This window comes from Dermacentor silvarum, chromosome 8, assembly GCF_013339745.2.
Source record: "Dermacentor silvarum isolate Dsil-2018 chromosome 8, BIME_Dsil_1.4, whole genome shotgun sequence".
NCBI lineage: Eukaryota > Metazoa > Arthropoda > Arachnida > Ixodida > Ixodidae > Dermacentor > Dermacentor silvarum.
The window spans coordinates 172,213,247-172,230,640 of NC_051161.1; the positions used below are offsets into that span (position 1 = coordinate 172,213,247).

Genomic DNA, 17,394 nt, shown 5'->3' on the forward strand with positions numbered 1-17,394 from the left:
AGAGACGAAGTGGAGGAGAAGGGAACGTGGTGCGAACGAACAGCCAGTGAGGCTGAAACCAGAATCTTACGTGCGAGTCGTTAAATATTGCTACACGCATGTAGCAACATTCTGGTGGAGGTGGAACGTTCCCCGTCCTCGCCACAGAGCTCCGAAGCGGCCGCACCGTCGTCTTCTCAGCCATGGCTTCTGATGGAAACACCCCGTCACTACCTACACCTGCGGCGCCAACCACAACGTACGTTACGGTTCCTAGTCTCCGTGATCCTGGGACATTCTCCGTCCAAAATGGTGTTGACGTCGACGACTGGCTCAGCATGTATGAGCGTGTTAGCCGAAGCCACCACTGGGACCCTACCATCATGCTTGCCAATGTGATCTTTTATCTGGACGGGACACCGCGTGTCTGGTTTCGCACCCATGAGGTTGAGCTATCCAGCTGGGACACTTTAAAAGAGAGGCTTCGCAACCTATTTGGCAACCTGTCAGGTCGCCAACAGGTTGCGCGAAAAGAGCTTGCTACCCGTGTCCAGTCGTCGACAGAATCGTATGTCTCCTACATACAGGAAGTGCTCGCACTTTGCCGGAAAGTCGACGAGCACATGACCAAGGTTGAGAAGGTGGGCCATATCCTAAAAGGCTTCGCTGACGACGCCTTCAGTTTGCTCATCTATAACGACGTTTCTACTGTCGACGCCATCGTCAAAGAATGCCGCCGCTTTCAGGTAGCCAAAAGGCGCCGTGTCGTCCCACAGTTTTCCCGGCTCCCAAACACCCCTGCACGTCCTCTTGCTCCGCTCTTCCTGCCACACGACCATTTCAAGAGAACGTCATGCGTATCGTTCGCCGTGAGATTGAAGCGGCGAGTCCGGCCCCCCTTCATCCACGACTCCTCGATGGTACCTTTGACCCAGCGGCCCCTACTATTTCCGTTATACAAGCAGTTGTGCGGCAAGAAATGGCAAACCTTGGCATCCCTACTGCCTGCTCTGTCTCCCGACCTGATTCTGCACCCATTCCTATGTCCACAATCTTTAATGACCAGTATTTCGCTCCCAGACCACGCAATCCTGCTGAATGGCGAACACCTGATGACAAACAGATCTGCTTCCGCTGCCACCGAGTTGGTCACGTATCCCGCCATTGCCGCACCACCTGGATGCCGCCGTACTGGAGCTCATTCCCTGCTCATCGCCCATACGCCGACGCTCGCCGTTACTCACCTCGCCGTCCGTACTTCTGATGCCCCTGACAGCCGCTCCTCCGGGCGATCGCCGTCGCCTCAACGCCGTCGCTCCCCGTCACCCCAACCTCGCCACGTTTCCTCGCTAAACCGCCGGACGGAAAACTAGGCCATGCAGCTCTTGGAGGTAGTGCTGCATCACGTTCGTCTTGTCCAAATCCTCCGTTGACGCTGCTAACGAACACGAACCTAATTCAAGTAGACGTAGATGGTGTCCCGTTGACGGCATTGATTGATACTGGAGCCCAAGTGTCAGTGATTCCACTCCTGCGCCAACTGCGCCAAAGTGCGCCGAATGGGATTTACTGCGCCATCCTGATACAATAGATAAAAATTGCGCCTAACTGCACCACACAGTCTCGGATTTGACGGTGTCTATCACCGACAATTGCACCACTGGGGAATTAAAACGTTTAACGTGATGATAGGGCAGGCCTTAGTTACAACCTTAGTTGTGAACAGGAGACGAAACAGCACTAGCGCGTACATCCCGATTAAGCCACAGAGCCACGCACGGCGCCGATGCGGCGTCTGCCTTGCAAGGCGGCTCGATAGCAAAGTGCGGTTGCTGCTGAGGCTCGTGGCTTCAAGGTCAATTGGCGATTCATTGGCGGCCGTTATCTACTCCGGAAACACAGCTAGTGCAGTAGAACCCCGCTGATAAGTTTTTCACGGGACCGTAAAAAAAAAAAAAAAAAAAAAAAAAAACGTGAGAGCCGAGAAACATGAAAAATTGAGAAATGAGAATAGTGTTAAACTGCACACAACATTATTTTAATTCTTAAGTGTGAAAAAAAGTAGTTTCGCCCTAAAGCCGAATCATCGATTGCGATTGCAAATTAGTAGGCAGCTATACAAAGTAAGTAGTATAGTAATTTTATCATCAGTATAAACCTGTAAACATTCGCTTATTAACTATATTAACAAGCCTGGTGTCAGCGCGCGCAGGCAAACATGAACACATTGCACTCGATGAGCGCGGACACACGCTGTCAAACGCTGGCATGAGGATGCGTCGCAGGCTGACTCGCAGCAGCAGCGAACGAAGTGACCTTCCTATGGGTGTCTATCATTTCCACGCAAACTGAGCGCCGAGAACACACAGCACGCGCAAAGCTACAAGCCGCCGACACACCTACACTGCCTAGACTTTGCCCCCAACGCAGATCGCCTTCAAGATATCAAGCCACCGCGCAGTATGCAGTTGATGCCACAGTACAATGCCGCTCGCTATCCCTCCCTCCCCCTCGCTTCCCTCGCCAGTGCCTCGAGCGGGACGGAAAAGGCACGCTTCCTCCCTGCTTTTCTTTCTTGCACGCGCGAGATTAGGCACCGCGGTCGTCGGCTCCCCCCCCAACACTTTCACTCGCACATACAGCATACGGCGCGGGGCGACAGCATTATCGCCCTTCGACTTAATACAGAACATCTATGTGCCAAACCCAATTTCAGTGCCCCAACGCGTCATATATAGACACCATCTTTAGATAGCAAATACGGATCTCAAAGGCCATGCTTTTGCTGGCGGAAACCGAAAATACATCACAGGTGTCGCCCCCGGCACTTTGGGCAGCCCATCTCATCGTCAAGTCACCCAGCCAAGTGACATGAAAGTCAAAATGGCCGCTCGGGCCGGCGTGGGGTGGCAGTTCGCAACGCATGATGCAGGAACGGTCCCACATTTGTGACGCAACAGCGGGGTTACCAATGCATTGGGTCCTATGGGAGCTACGCCGGGACCGGCTGAAAAGGACGTAACAGCCGGGAAAACGCAGCACCCGGGAACGTAACAGCGGCGTTCTACTGTAGCTTGTTTGAAGTGCAGCATGACATGTGATTATAATAACTGCATGCCGCTAATGTGTCCATCATTTCTGTTTCTGGATATACCGAATGACATCTGGGAAAACTAGCAATATATGAAACGATATCAATTTGTGTGTGTGTGTGTGTGTGTGTGTGTGTGTGTGTGTGTGTATGCGTGCGTGTGTCAAATGCACGGAAGAGCATTTTTTTCTCCACGAGATCTGCAATGGATAGGAATGTTTACCAAGCTTCTCGTAAGAACGAACGAATTAATCAGGTCTTTGAATGTAAATTGCAACTCGCTTACTCGAAATACTTCGGGATGTGAAAAATCAGCTGCTTCCAAATGCCAAATTTCCTGCTCCAAAGTGCTTCAAAATGAAATTTCTGATTCTCCAAAAATTGCTCCAAATCAGAAGTCCGCAGTAGCATCACTGCAAGTGTCCATAATGAGCGCTAACCTATGTCGTCGCCTCAAAAAAGTTCTTACGCCTGCTGTCACTCGAGCCGTACGCGTCGCCAATGGCGCCATTGTTGCCGTCTGTGGTATGTGCACTGCTCGCGTAGGAATTGCTGGCCGCCAAGTTCCAGTCCTGTTCACCGTACTGACCAGTTGCCCTCATGACCTAATCTTCGGGCTTGACTCTCTGACGACGCATTCTGCCCTCATTGACTGTTCCACCGGCACGATGTGCCTCGAGCTTCCGCTTCTTTCCGACGTTCGCCCCGAACAACCGAACACCTTATGCACTACAGCGTTTGTTCGGTTACCTCCAAAAGCCCTTACCTTCGTCGAATTGGCCTCAACGGCAACCGTGCCTGATGGCGACTATGTCGTTGCACCTATTCGTGACGTCCTCCTGGCGCGCGACGTCTCTGTCCCACACTCCGTCGTTACCCTTGCCGCTAATCAGATGTGTCTCCCCGTCATCAATTTTGGCTTGACGAAGCAAGTGTTACCTGAAGGCATAGTGGTGGCCACGCTCCGGTCTGTGACAGACGACCACGTCACTGCTTTTGCAGCCGACGCGTCTCCCGATCCTGATTACCCACAGGATGCCTTGAACCTCGACGGCCCATTACGTCCCATGGTCGCTCCGGACCTCGCCCCTGACCAAGCAGCCGCCCTATATCGCCTTTTGTTGTCCTACCGCGACATATTTGACACTGAAAATCGCCCACTTGGTCAGACGTCCCTTGTTCAGCATCGGATAAACACTGGTGATGCTGTTCCCATTCACCGCCGACCGTATCGTGTGTCCACGGCGGAGCGGCAAGTTATTCAGCAGGAAGTAAACAAGATGCTCGCCAAAGGCATTGTTGAGCCATCGTCAAGTCCTTGGGCGTCGCCGGTCGTGCTCGTCAAAAAGAAAGATGGCACGTGGCGTTTCTGCGTTGATTACCGCCACCTAAACCGAATCACTAAGAAGGACGTTTACCCTTTACCACGAATTGACGACGCTCTTGATTGTCTTCACGGTGCCAAATACTTTTCGTCCATTGACCTTCGATCTGGTTATTGGCAGAATTCCGTCGATGAGCAAGATCAAGAAAAGACCGCTTTCGTCACTCCAGATGGCCTCTACCAATTTAAGGTTATGCCGTTCGGTTTATGCAATGCCCCCGCCACGTTCGAACGGATGATGGACTCTCTGCTTCAAGGTTTCAAATGGTCAACTTGCCTTTGTTACCTCGACGACGTCCTTGTGTTTTCTCCTACATTTGAGACGCACCTTGAGCGCGTTCCAGCCATCCTTGACGTCTTCCGCAAGGCTGGGCTCCAGTTAAACTCATCGAAGTGCCACTTCGGGCGCCGACAGATTACAGTGCTCGGCCATCTCGTCGATGCTTCCGGAGTACAACCCGACCCGGAGAAGGTTCGAGCAGTAACGGCTTTCCCTGTCCCTCAGTCTGTCAAAGACGTCCGGAGTTTTGTGGGGCTCTGTTCTTATTTCAGACGGTTCGTGAAGGATTTCGCAGCAATCGCTCAACCACTCACTGAACTTCTGAAGAAAGACGTGCCTTTTACGTGGGGTTCCCCTCAGGCTGCCGCATTTTCACGCCTTATCACGATTCTGACTAATCCACCGATCTTGGCCCACTTTGACCCGTCCGCACCAACAGAGGTCCGAACCGATGCCAGTGGTTATGGGATCGGCGCCGTCTTAGCGCAACGCCAACACGGACACGACCGCGTTATAGCCTACGCTAGCCGACTCCTGACAACTGCAGTGCGCAACTATTCGATTACCGAGCACGAATGTCTTGCTCTCATCTGGACTGTTTCAAAGTTCCGCCCATATTTATATGGCAAGCCCTTCTCAGTAATCACAGACCATCATGCGCTGTGTTGGCTTTCGTCGCTCAAGGATCCTACTGGCCGGCTTGGTCGTTGGACTCTCCGACTACAAGAATATCCCTACACAGTGACGTACAAGTCGGGACGCCAACACCAGGACGCAGATTGCCTCTCTCGCTACCCAGTCGAAGACCCGACCTCTACGTCTGAGCCTGACACCGACGCCTGCGTTCTCTCTGTTTTTCCTCTGGTCCATGTCGCCGACGAGCAGCGCCGTGACCCGTCCTTGCGTGTCATCATTGACCGCCTGGAATCTCCACTTGCCGACAGTTCCCTTCGCTTATTCACACTTCAAGATGGCGTACTCTACCGCCACAACGTTCACCCCGACGGCCCAGCATTACTCCTTGTGATCCCTAAACACCTTCGCTCGGCTGTTCTCCACGAACTTCACGACCTCCCCACTGCCGGTCACCTCGGTGTGTCACGTACCTACGACCGGATCCGCCGACGCTTCTTTTTGCCTCGGCTTGCTCGCTCCGTTCGAAGATACGTAGCTGCGTGTGATAAATGCCAGCGACGCAAGACACCATCGACGCTACCTGCTGGGTACCTACAACCAATCGACATTCCCGCGGAGCCATTCTTTCGGGTTGGTTTAGATTTACTTGGTCCCTTTCCTCTTTCTACCTCTGGGAACAGGTGGATCGCTGTGGCCACAGATTACGCCACGCGCTACGCCATCACCCGAGCGCTCGCTACAAGCTGCGCCACAAATGTTGCCGATTTTCTTTTACGCGACGTGATTTTATTACATGGAGCTCCGCGACAACTTCTCACAGACCGTGGCCGGACATTCCTGTCAAAAGTTATCGCGGACATCCTGCAGTCCTGTGCCACGAGGCACAAGCTATCCACGTCATACCATCCGCAAACTAATGGCCTGACGGAGCGTCTTAATCACACTCTCACAGACATGCTCGCGAAGTATGTCTCTTCAGACCACACAGACTGGGACCTCACTCTGGCGTTTGTCACCTTTGCCTATAATTCCTCGCGCCACCACACAGCCGGCTATTCCCCATTTTTCCTCCTGTTCGGCCGAGAACCAGCACTACCCCTCGACACAACTCTCCCTGTTCACGCGGCACCCACCAGTGAATATGCACTTGATGCCGTCGCCCGCGCTGCTCACGCAAGGGAAATTGCCCGTGACCGCCTTTTGAACTCCCAAGAGAGTCAAAGGCGTTTGTACGACCAGCGACACCGAGACGTGCACTTCCCGCCTGGTAGTCTGGGGCAGCAGCGCTGACGATGTGCAGGTGACAGCAAACCAGGGGTGACTCCGCTCACGCTGCGTACACTCAACGCACTCGACAAACACTAAAGTAGTGCAAGGGAGAGGAATTCGGCATACGCATCGCCCACGTGGTACGATGTTCAATTCGGCTAGCCAAAATTCCGGGCGGCATTTCAGATGCTAAGTTCACGTGAACAAAGCTTACTTTTTTGAGTCGAACGAGTAATTTCAATTCGTGCGAGGCGAACTAATGAGGGAAGCAATGTGCGACATCTCAACACCACGGTCCACCAGGTTGTGTCCCTCAACGTGCGACAGGCGGCTTTGTTAAGCCTTAGGCCTAATGCGTGGCTACTTTGACAACAACCGGCATCCAAAAAAAAAAAAAGAACACCCAAAATGGGCACAAGAACAGGCAGCCGCGAGGAGACGTTAGCTCTGTGAGGTGGTCCTACTCCGCTCGGTGCACACAGCTTTCGAGTTGACGGCGCCCACCGTCCCAGACGGTGTCGGAGCGCCCAGTGCCAGGCCGCAATACCAGTCAGCCCGTAGCGGCACCCGTGGCCCGCGGTCACCCGGCTCCCTGAGCCTCGACTTCCGAAGTCAAAGGTATAGAAGAAGCTATTTACATAAGAAATTCGGACCACCCACGAGGCTTCCGTACTCACTCGCTTCAGGCTTGCCAATGCTCCGCGGGTGCTAGGCCTCGCTCTCCCAGGATGCAGACCACGTGGCTCTCGTACCGACGAGTGTACTTCAAAACACTCGCGAAAAGGCTTAGCATGTTGAAAAGTTCAAACACGCTACAGCAACCGTCGCCTCGCTCAAGAAAGCACACCGCCGACACTAGCGATCAAAATCCACGCTAGGACTACGCTTCGGTTGAAACATCTCGAACCGAGCAAAGCTGTTAAAATTATCGTCCGATGCCCCAAGAGGTCCACGTTGGGCAGCCAGATGTGGGGTCTCACATGTGCTCTTGGGACAAAGGAACGACAACACAGTAGTGCAAACAATCAAAAGGGCATTTATTGCGCCTTTCATACACTAATGCACACTAGCCGAATTACTACCAATAGAACATTCACACGGGTGCGCGACTAATCAAGGAATTCCGACTCACCGCGACCCGATAGCGAGCGAATACGTTCGCCCCATGCTATGACACCATCGCCTAGTCGTTCACGTGTACAGTCACGCGAACGGTGGCGCGCTCGAACGGTCCGTGTTCGTCCATACCGGTGTCCTGCTCTAAGCCTCGCGCGACGGTCCCGCGAAGAGGGCCGGCGCACGCGCGAAGCGTTTGTGCGTGTTGGCCGCCGATACCAAGCCAAAGAGAGAGCGCCTCCGACCTTTTTCTCCCAAGTGACCTCGCCGTTCGGTGGCGTTAGCATCGCGACACTAGCGCCATCTCTCGCAACGCGCCGCAACCACCGCCGGGCTTAGCCATGCAGAGAAGCCGGACTACAGGAGACATGCGGGGAAAACAACATCAGGGGACGCGTGAGAGTCGCGCATCCCCACAAAGAACAATGCATTCAACCTTCGTGAACGGTTTTCCCGGTCATCAGTTTTTTCTTGGAGTTTGCTAACATCGTTGCAGGTTTCAGAAGGCTGTTTACAGGGCATGGACACAGGTTTAGATTCAAGGTCATCGACGTGTTTTGTAAGCGTATCCAAGTCTCTTTTAAGGGTTTTATGCACTTCTAGAATTTTATTGACAGATTGCAAAAGGCTTGTATTATTTGCCTCTAGACGCAGCATCGCATTGCTCACTGAGTCAAGCTTCTCTTCTTGCGCCATCGACATCGGACTGGGCTTCGCCTCAATATCACCACCCAGCAACAAAAACCACCATAGGTACATCGCACCTGTTTGAAAACGCTTGCAACAATCAGGTGGCTACGACACCGCAACAAGACAGACATTGTCTTCACGAAAAGTATAGGAATCGTGATATCTAACCTGTACAAATGCAAACGGTGAGAACAGCATCGCAACTGCGGTGGCGTGGCCCGACGGGTCGACGAAGCCGACGCCCTTTTTATTGGGCAGATCAACTGACAAAGTTCCATGTTGCCAGACGAGGGATGCTCCCGCGTCCCGAATTGGTGGCAATGGTTGCTGCCAGCTCGTAGATGGGACGCACTCTTCTGCTGCATTCGCGGCATTTCCAGTCGATGCATCAGCACTCCTTCCTTCTTGTGTGATGGGGAGCCCAGTCGATGATATGTAGGGGTCAGCAGACTAAGCCCAGTCACCAGCACCTGTACAAATGCAAACGGTGAGAACAGCATCGCGACTGCTGTGGCGTAGCCCGACGGGTGGAAGAAGCTGACACCCCTTATATTTGGCAGATCAACTGAGAAAGTTCCATGTTGCCAGATGAGGGATGCTCCCGCGTCCCGAATTGGTGGCAATGGTTGCTGCCAGCTCGTAGATGGGACGCACTCTTCTGCTGCATTCGCGGCATTTCCAGTCGATGCCTCAGCACTCCTTCCTTCTTGTGTGATGGGGAGCCCAGTCGATGATGATGTAGGGGTCAGCAGACCAAGCCCAGTCACCAGCACCTGTACAAATGCTAACGGTGAGAACAGCATCGCGACTGCTGTGGCGTAGCCCGACGGGTCGAAGAAGCTGACACCCCTTATATTTCGGCAGATCAACTGAGAAAGTTCCATGTTGCCAGACGAGGGATGCATCCAGAATTGGTGGCGATGGTTGCTGCCAGCTCGTAGATGGGACGCACTCTTCTGCTGCATTCGCGGCATTTCCAGTCGATGCATCAGCACTCCTTCCTTCTTGTGTGATGGGGAGCCCAGTCGATGATGATGTAGGGGTCAGCAGACCAAGCCCAGTCACCAGCACCTGTACAAATGCAAACGGTGAGAACAGCATCGCGACTGCTGTAGCGTTGCCCGACGGGTCGAAGAAGCTGACACCCTTTATATTTGGCAGATCAACTGAGAAAGTTCCATGTTGCCAGACGAGGGATGCATCCAGAATTGGTGGCGATGGTTGTTTCCAGCTCGTAGATAGGACGCACTCTTCCATTGCATTCGCGGGATTTCCAATCGATGCATCAGCACTCCTTCCTTCTTGTGTCATGGGGAGCACAGTCGATGATGTAGTCGTCAGCAGACCAAGCCCAGTCACCAGCACCTCTACAAATGCAAACGGTGAGAACAGCATCGCGACTGCTGTGGCGTAGCCCGACGGGTCGAAGAAACTGACACCCCTTATATTTGGCAGATCAACTGAGAAAGTTCCATGTTGCCAGACGAGGGATGCTTCCAGAATTGGTGACGATGGTTGTTGCCAGCTCGTAGATAGGACGCACTCTTCCGCTGCATTCGCAGCATTTCCAGTCGATGCATCAGCACTCCTTCCTTCTTGTGTGATGGGGAGCCCAGTCGATGATGTAGGGGTCAGCAGACCAAGCCCAGTCACCAGCACCTGTACAAATGCAAACGGTGAGAACAGCATCGCGACTGCTGTGGCGTAGCCCGACGGGTCGAAGAAGCTGACACCCCTTATATTTGGCAGATCAACTGAGAAAGTTTCATGCTGCCAGACGAGGGATGCATCCAGACTTGGTGGCGATGGTTGTTGCCAGCTCGTAGATGGGACGCACCCTTCCGCTGCATTCGCGGCATTTCCAGTCGATGCATCAGCACTCCTTCCTTATTGTGTGATGGGGAGCCCAGTCGATGATGTAGGGGTCAGCAGACCAAGCCCAGTCACCAGCAACCTGTACAAATGCAAACGGTGAGAACAGCATCGCGACTGCTGTGGCGTAGCCCGACGGGTCGAAGAAGCTGACACCCCTTATATTTGGCAGATCAACTGAGAAAGATCCATGTTGCCAGACGAGGGATGCATCCAGAATTGGTGGCGATGGTTGTTGCCAGCTCGTAGATGGGACGCACCCTTCCGCTGCATTCGCGGCATTTCCAGTCGATGCATCAGCACTCCTTCCTTATTGTGTGATGGGGAGCCCAGTCGATGATGTAGGGGTCAGCAGACCAAGCCCAGTCACCAGCAACCTGTACAAATGCAAACGGTGAGAACAGCATCGCGACTGCTGTGGCGTAGCAAGACGGGTCGAAGAAGCTGACACCCCTTATATTTGGCAGATCAACTGAGAAAGATCCATGTTGCCAGACGAGGGATGCATCCAGAATTGGTGGCGATGGTTGTTGCCAGCTCGTAGATAGGACGCACTCTTCCGCTGTATTCGCGGCATTTCCAGTTGATGCATCAGCACTCCTTCCTTCTTGTGTGACCAAGCACCTTCACCCTGAAACACAAAAGACACTCCTCTCTTTTTTTAATGTCATGTGGGCTGCTGGGTACATTCCATCTTCTTAAAAAGAAGCTATAGCAATCCCCATGCTTAAACAAGGCAAGGACCCATCCTTACATAGTAGCTACAGACCCATTGCTTTGGCAAGCTGTCTGTGCAAGTCTTTGAAAAGATGATAAACCGGCGCCTAGTCTATCTCCTAGAAAGCAACGGAATACTAGATCCCTACCAATGTGGCTTCCGAGAAGGTAGGTCGACTACAGACCACCTTGTCCGCACTGAGGCAAATATAAGGGATGCCTTTATACATGAACAGTTTTTTCTCTCCGTATTTCTTGACTTGGAGAAAGCGTATGACACCACATGGCGTTTCGGTATTATCCGAGGCTATTCCGCTATGGGTGTCCGCAGCAACATGTTGAGTACTATCTAAAGCTACCTTTCTAACCGTGCCTTTCGTGTAAGGGTGGGCCAGGCCTTGTCGAGATCTTTTACCCAGAAAACTCGTGTCCCACAAGTCGGTGTGCTTAGCTGTACACTGTTTATTGGGAAAATGAATTCTTTATGCACGGCTATTCCATGAACAATGTTCTGCACTGCGTATGTAGATGATGTGCAGATTGGTTTTAAATCGTGCAACTTAGCAGTCTGCGAACAACATGTCTGGCATGGCTTAAATAAAGTGGCTGAATGGGCTGATGAAAACGGTTTTAGGTTGAGCCCACAGAAAAGCACATGCGTCCTTTTCACTAATAAGAGAGGAATAGTACCAGACCCTGCTATTAAGCTCACTGGTACCACATTATACCTGTAAGCGCAGAGCACAAGTTTCTCGGCATCATATTGGACTCGAAACTCAGATTCATTCCACACATCAAATACTTGAAGATTAAGTGCCTGAAAACAAAGTTATTGAAGCTGCTGTCGCGTACAACATGGGGCAGTGACAGGAAATGCACTTGTATTAGTGCACTTGTATAGGTGCACTTGTATAGGTGCACTTGTATAGGTGCACTTGTATAGGTGCCTTGTTGGCTCACGACTTGACTATGGCGCGATAATCTATCAATCTGCTGCACCCATGTGGCGGGGTGGCAGTTTGCATTGTATGATGTGGGAACCCACAGTTGCTACCCAACAGTGGGGTTACCAATGCATTGGGTTCTATGGAAGCTGTGCCGGGACCGGCCGAAAACGACGTAACAGCGGGGTTCTACTGTAACACTATACGACGCTATGACGCCATCGTGACGCTCGCTCTTCGTTTCCGATGCCTTGCGCTTGTGTGAAATGACACGCGTCCACGCTAGTACCTGGTGTTGCATTCCAAGGATGAGTGCTTCAACAAAAATGGAAAACGGGCGCGCGTTACAATCAAGGGCGCATTAGAATCGAGTAAATACGGTAAGTGCTTCTTTTTCAAACTTTAGTGCCAAACCTGCATATAACGAAATCCTCTTTGTAACGAATTTTTTTCGGGAATTTGTCATTTTCGTTATATCCAGGTTTAAGTGTAGTTCAGTATAGCACATGCCTCCAGGCCCTTGCATTTCAAGGGCTCTGTTAAGTTTGAAAATTTTTGCCTCTGACATATTTTAGTATATCATCATTCTTTCACAATGCATCTCTCGTGTCCATAGCAAACTTGATTAGTCTTTGCCATGATCTTATTACCTATAGATTTTACGCACTTTACAGCGACTATTTTTAGGCCCTTTACAACAATACCACATCTGTTTTAACCACACTTTCACTATTCATGTACCACTGACAAGTCCTTATCATCGCTCTTTGGCCACATCTTTCGTTCTTTGGCCACATCTTGCGCCAATACTACTCGCCATCCTTGCCAATGGTTGCCTGGACTAAAGTTACGGTGCCGCACCAAAGCAGATCTATTTGCAGCAGCCGCGCGGCACTCAGCAAGCCGACAAACAGCCTCATAAGTGAAAGGAGTGTACGGAAGGGCAACAAAGTTTTTCATGGCTGCCATCTTAAGAATGCCTGTTTGTCCTTTTAAGGTGAAAGAATTCTTCCACTCTCCTTTCTGCACCTTGGCCGGAGTCGGTGCTATTGTCGTGGCAACCATTCATGTGTGAATGGAGCGTAAAATTGTACTTCTTACTCAAGGGCTGTATCTATGCTGGCTTATTCCTCTGAGACTGTGCGACTTTAAAGCTTTTGTCTGGAAAATGTGATTGCTGGTTGCAGTCACAGGCTGCATACATTGCTCACTTCATTACTGGTGGCTTTTACAGCGAAGCTGTATATGGCTAGCCATTTAGTCCGTCCGTCGCCTGTACATAGCAACTGTCGTCATCAGCAATGGCTCGGGCGTCGTCGTCTTCTTCCATAGCTGACTCTGTTGCCGCTCATCATTCCAGCATAGAATTTCACTTCTCTTCTGTTGTCGTAATGGGGAGGCCGTGCTTACGGGGGTATGAGCCATTGCTGAAGGAGGTATGAGACATTCATTGTCTCACGTGACGGACAGATTTAATTTTGAAGAATCGCGAGCAGCAATGGCGAAAACGGCTGCCTGCGGGCATACCGTCAGTGACGTCGTTTTCTCCGTAGCAGCTGAACGTGTCGGGCCCCTCGGTTCCCTTTCTTCTCGTTCATAACCTCATTAAGAAACACAGACATAACCAATAATTGAGAAAGACTTTAATGTATCGTTGGGATTAACCCAGTGATAAACACCAGGGCCACACGTTTCTGCTTCGCTGGTTAACCATCTGTACAGAGTGCTTGGGCGATTATTTTTTTACTTACTTGCAGCTGCTTTGATCAAAAACTGCAGGCAAGCTTCTATAAAGCTGCAGTGTGCACTATACTATGACATTCTTATGTACCGCTAAAATAGAACGAAGAAGATAACTTTTTGCTCCAATATCAAGTTATGTGCCGAGGTTTACCATTTACAAATGCGTTACTTCAGCACTTTGAAACAAAATAAAAACTTGAAGGGGCGAAAATGGCATACTTAATACTAGTTTTTGTCTCTAAGCATTGTGTATGAGGACTCACTCCAGAGCTGTCAGGTGTTTCTTTCATGTTTAGTGGTTTTAAACTAATCCCTGTTTGAGAGTTGTACAACCACGCACATTGGCGCAGTAATGAAGTGAGCATGTCACATTCAGTGCAGGGGTAGGTGTAGCCACACATTTTGTTGTCTTGTTAGTCTAGCACGTACAGCTCAGTGGACCTTGTGAGTGCTGTCAGCTGAAGTCTTTCTGTGCTGCAGTCTGGCAGGACCCATACCCTTGGAGGGCTATTCTGGATGCCGACCTTGAGCGTCGGACTACCGCTGTTCCACGCACAGAGTCTGGCGCCAAGGACACAGGCAGTTGGCACAAGTCACCAGTAACTGTTGTCGAGACTGCCTGGGAGGCCACATTGGACACACTGGCCAAACAGGGGCTGGCATTTCTTGACTCCATTGAGGTAGGCAACACATCAAGTTGTTTGTCGCTTTGAGTGGGCACTATGATGCTGATTGGAAAAGCTGAACACTTGACTGTTGTGAGTTCACCTTATCTCAAAAGCACACAGAAGGGTATCCGTTGCATGTATTGTCCGCTTTGGCAGACAGCATTTTAAAGAAAAGTAAGAACGAAATTTGCAATGCCGTAAGGAAGAAGGGAAGTAATCGTCTTACCCTACCTGCACAAGATTAGTCACAATCTGAAAAAAAAAGGGAAACGTGTCGGTGTAGATAGTAAAATCTCGTTACTACGAACCCCACATTAACAAACTTTTCAGATTAACGAACTTTTCAGAAATCCCCTGCTGACTTCTTATAGTTTCAATGTAAAAATATTGCTACGCGAGAGACATTCATCCTGGGGCAGACGACGAAGAAGACGGTTCTCTCTGGTGCTGGTGGCTGTCCACCATCTTGGCTACTGTGTCTCTTTCATACTGTAAATACAGTGTAAATAGTCCCGCCTTGTGCCGTTTTACGTAACATCTTTTTGGTGGAAGTGCTGGGTAGTTCCCTGTTTCGATCACGGAGCTTCGCAACGGCCGCCTCATCACGCTTGCGACCATGTCAGTCGGTGCAGGCACATCGTCTTCACCCCCTGCCCCTCCCGTCGCTCCGACCTACATCGTTCTGCCTCCTGCTCGTGATCCTGGCGTATTTTCTGGCCAGGATGGGGTTGACGTCGACAAATGGCTCAACCTTTACGAACGGATCAGCGCCGGCTACAGGTGGGACCCGACCCTTATGCTCGCCAATGTGCTTTTTTACCTCGATGGCCCACCGCGGGTGTGGTTCGAGACGCACGAGGTGGAAATTACCAGCTGGGACTCTTTCAAAGAGAAGATCCGTGACCTTTTCGGTGACAGCACTGGTCGGCAGCTTGCTGCGCGGAATGAACTTGCAACTCGTGCACAAACATCCTCCGAGTTACGTCTCGTACATTCAGGACGTTATTGCTCTTTGCCGCCAGGTTGACGAGCACATGTCTGAGTCCGAGAGGGTTTCTCATGTGCTCAAAGGTATCGCCGACGATGCTTTTAACCTGCTCGTCTATACCAACGTTGATACCGTCGACACAATCATCAAAGAGTGCCGGCGGTTTGAACACGCGAAGAGCCGCCGTATTACCCAGAAATTCACCCGGCTGCCCAATACGGCTGCAACTTCATCGTGTGATGCCGTTCGCCAGCCGCCCACCTGTGACCACGTTACTCGCATTGTTCGTCGCGAAATTGAAGCCGCCTGTCCTGCACCTATTCAACCCCCCGTGTTTACAACCCACGCCAGTGACCCATCGCAGCCATCGGTGTCCCTCATTCAAGCTGTCATCAGGCAGGAGTTTGCCAATCTTGGCCTTCCATCAGCGTGCTCACTGACTCGTCCTGACGCTTGGCCTTATTCCTCTGGACCCGCTCAACGATCCTACACCTCTCCCGTCTCCTTCCACAATACTGCGGAATGGAGAACGCCCGATGATCAGCCCATCTGCTTCTCCCGTCATCAGGCCGGGCACACTGCTCATTATTGCCGTCGCCGTTGGACCTACACATCTCGCCAGACCTTTATGCACCCTACTCCTTTAGATGTCCAGCCGCTGGTTCCCCTACTTACTACTCGTTGTACTCCCACGAGCCTCTTCCCTCTGATGCCACTGCTCCTGTTCGCCGCTTCTCCCCGCTCCCCGTCGCCTCTCCGCAGCCTCACCACTTTTCCTCGCCATCCTTCTCTGGACGATCGCTGCAGGAAAACTAGTCGCCCTCAGGCACGGTTGCCGTTGAGGCCTTAGGGCTTTTGGAGGTAACCAAACAAACTCTCTAGTGCATAAGGTGTTCGGTTGTTCGGGGCGAACGTCGGAAAGAAGCGGAAGCTCGAGGCACATCGTGCCGGTGGAACAGTCAATGAGGGCAGAATGCGTCGTCAGAGAGTCAAGCCCGAAGATTAGGTCATGAGGGCAACTGGTCAGTACGGTGAACAGGACTGGAACTTGGCGGCCAGCAATTCCTACGCGAGCAGTGCACATACCACAGACGGCAACAATGGCGCCATTGGCGACGCGTACGGCTCGAGTGACAGCAGGCGTAAGAACTTTTTTGAGGCGACGACATAGGTTAGCGCTCATTATGGACACTTGCAGTGATGCTACTGCGGACTTCTGATTTGGAGCAATTTTTGGAGAATCAGAAATTTCATTTTGAAGCACTTTGGAGCAGGAAATTTGGCATTTGGAAGCAGCTGATTTTTCACATCCCAAAGTATTTCGAGTAAGCGAGTTGCAATTTACATTCAAAGACCTGATTAATTCGTTCGTTCTTACGAGAAGCTTGTTAAACATTCCTCTGCGCGCACACTCCTTGTCGTCTGCTTCTTGTTTATTTCCATTCACCGCACCGTGTTGTGCACTTCACACACCACAAGATCTCACAATGACTATCAACAGGGATGCAATTAGCATTTAAAGCAGTGTAGCGACAACATGCATTGCTGATGACAGGTTTATTTAAGAAGGGTGTAAGATTGGGCTTGTTGGCAAAACATGCTTTAAAGTCAGGTTCACAGCGCAAGGCCACCAGAGGGGACAGAAGAGAGAACAGAGTGCTGAACTTCCAACAGTTTATTTTCTTTTCAGAAAGCATCGCTATTATAACTTGTGGGGATGCGCGACTCTTACGCGTCTCCTGTAATCCGGCTTCACCGCGTGGCTAAGCGCAGGAGGCGGTCGTAGTGATTGCGGCGCTTTGCGAGAGATGGCGCGAGTGTCGCGATGCTAACGCCACCGAACGGCAAGGTCACTTGGGAGAAAAAGGTCGGAGGCGCTCTCTCTTTGGCTTGGGATCGGCGGCCAACACGCACGGACGCTTCGACGCTTCGCGTGTGCGCCGGCCCGCTTCGCGCGACCGTCTCACGAAGCTAGGAGCAGGGCACTGGTATGGACGAACACGGATCGTTAGAACGC

The 17,394-nt window shown here is 51.5% G+C and overlaps 1 protein-coding gene across 1 annotated transcript in view; it reads left to right on the forward strand.

Moving 5' to 3' along the window:
• The window catches only part of LOC119461848 (serine-protein kinase ATM), a 754,892-nt gene that overhangs the window by 122,434 nt on the left and 615,064 nt on the right, over nucleotides 1-17,394 (forward strand). Inside the window, exon 14 of the mRNA XM_037723219.2 lies at nucleotides 14,202-14,401. Within this exon, the coding sequence (XP_037579147.2) occupies nucleotides 14,202-14,401 (200 nt within the window). The remainder of the gene's footprint in view (nucleotides 1-14,201; nucleotides 14,402-17,394) is intronic.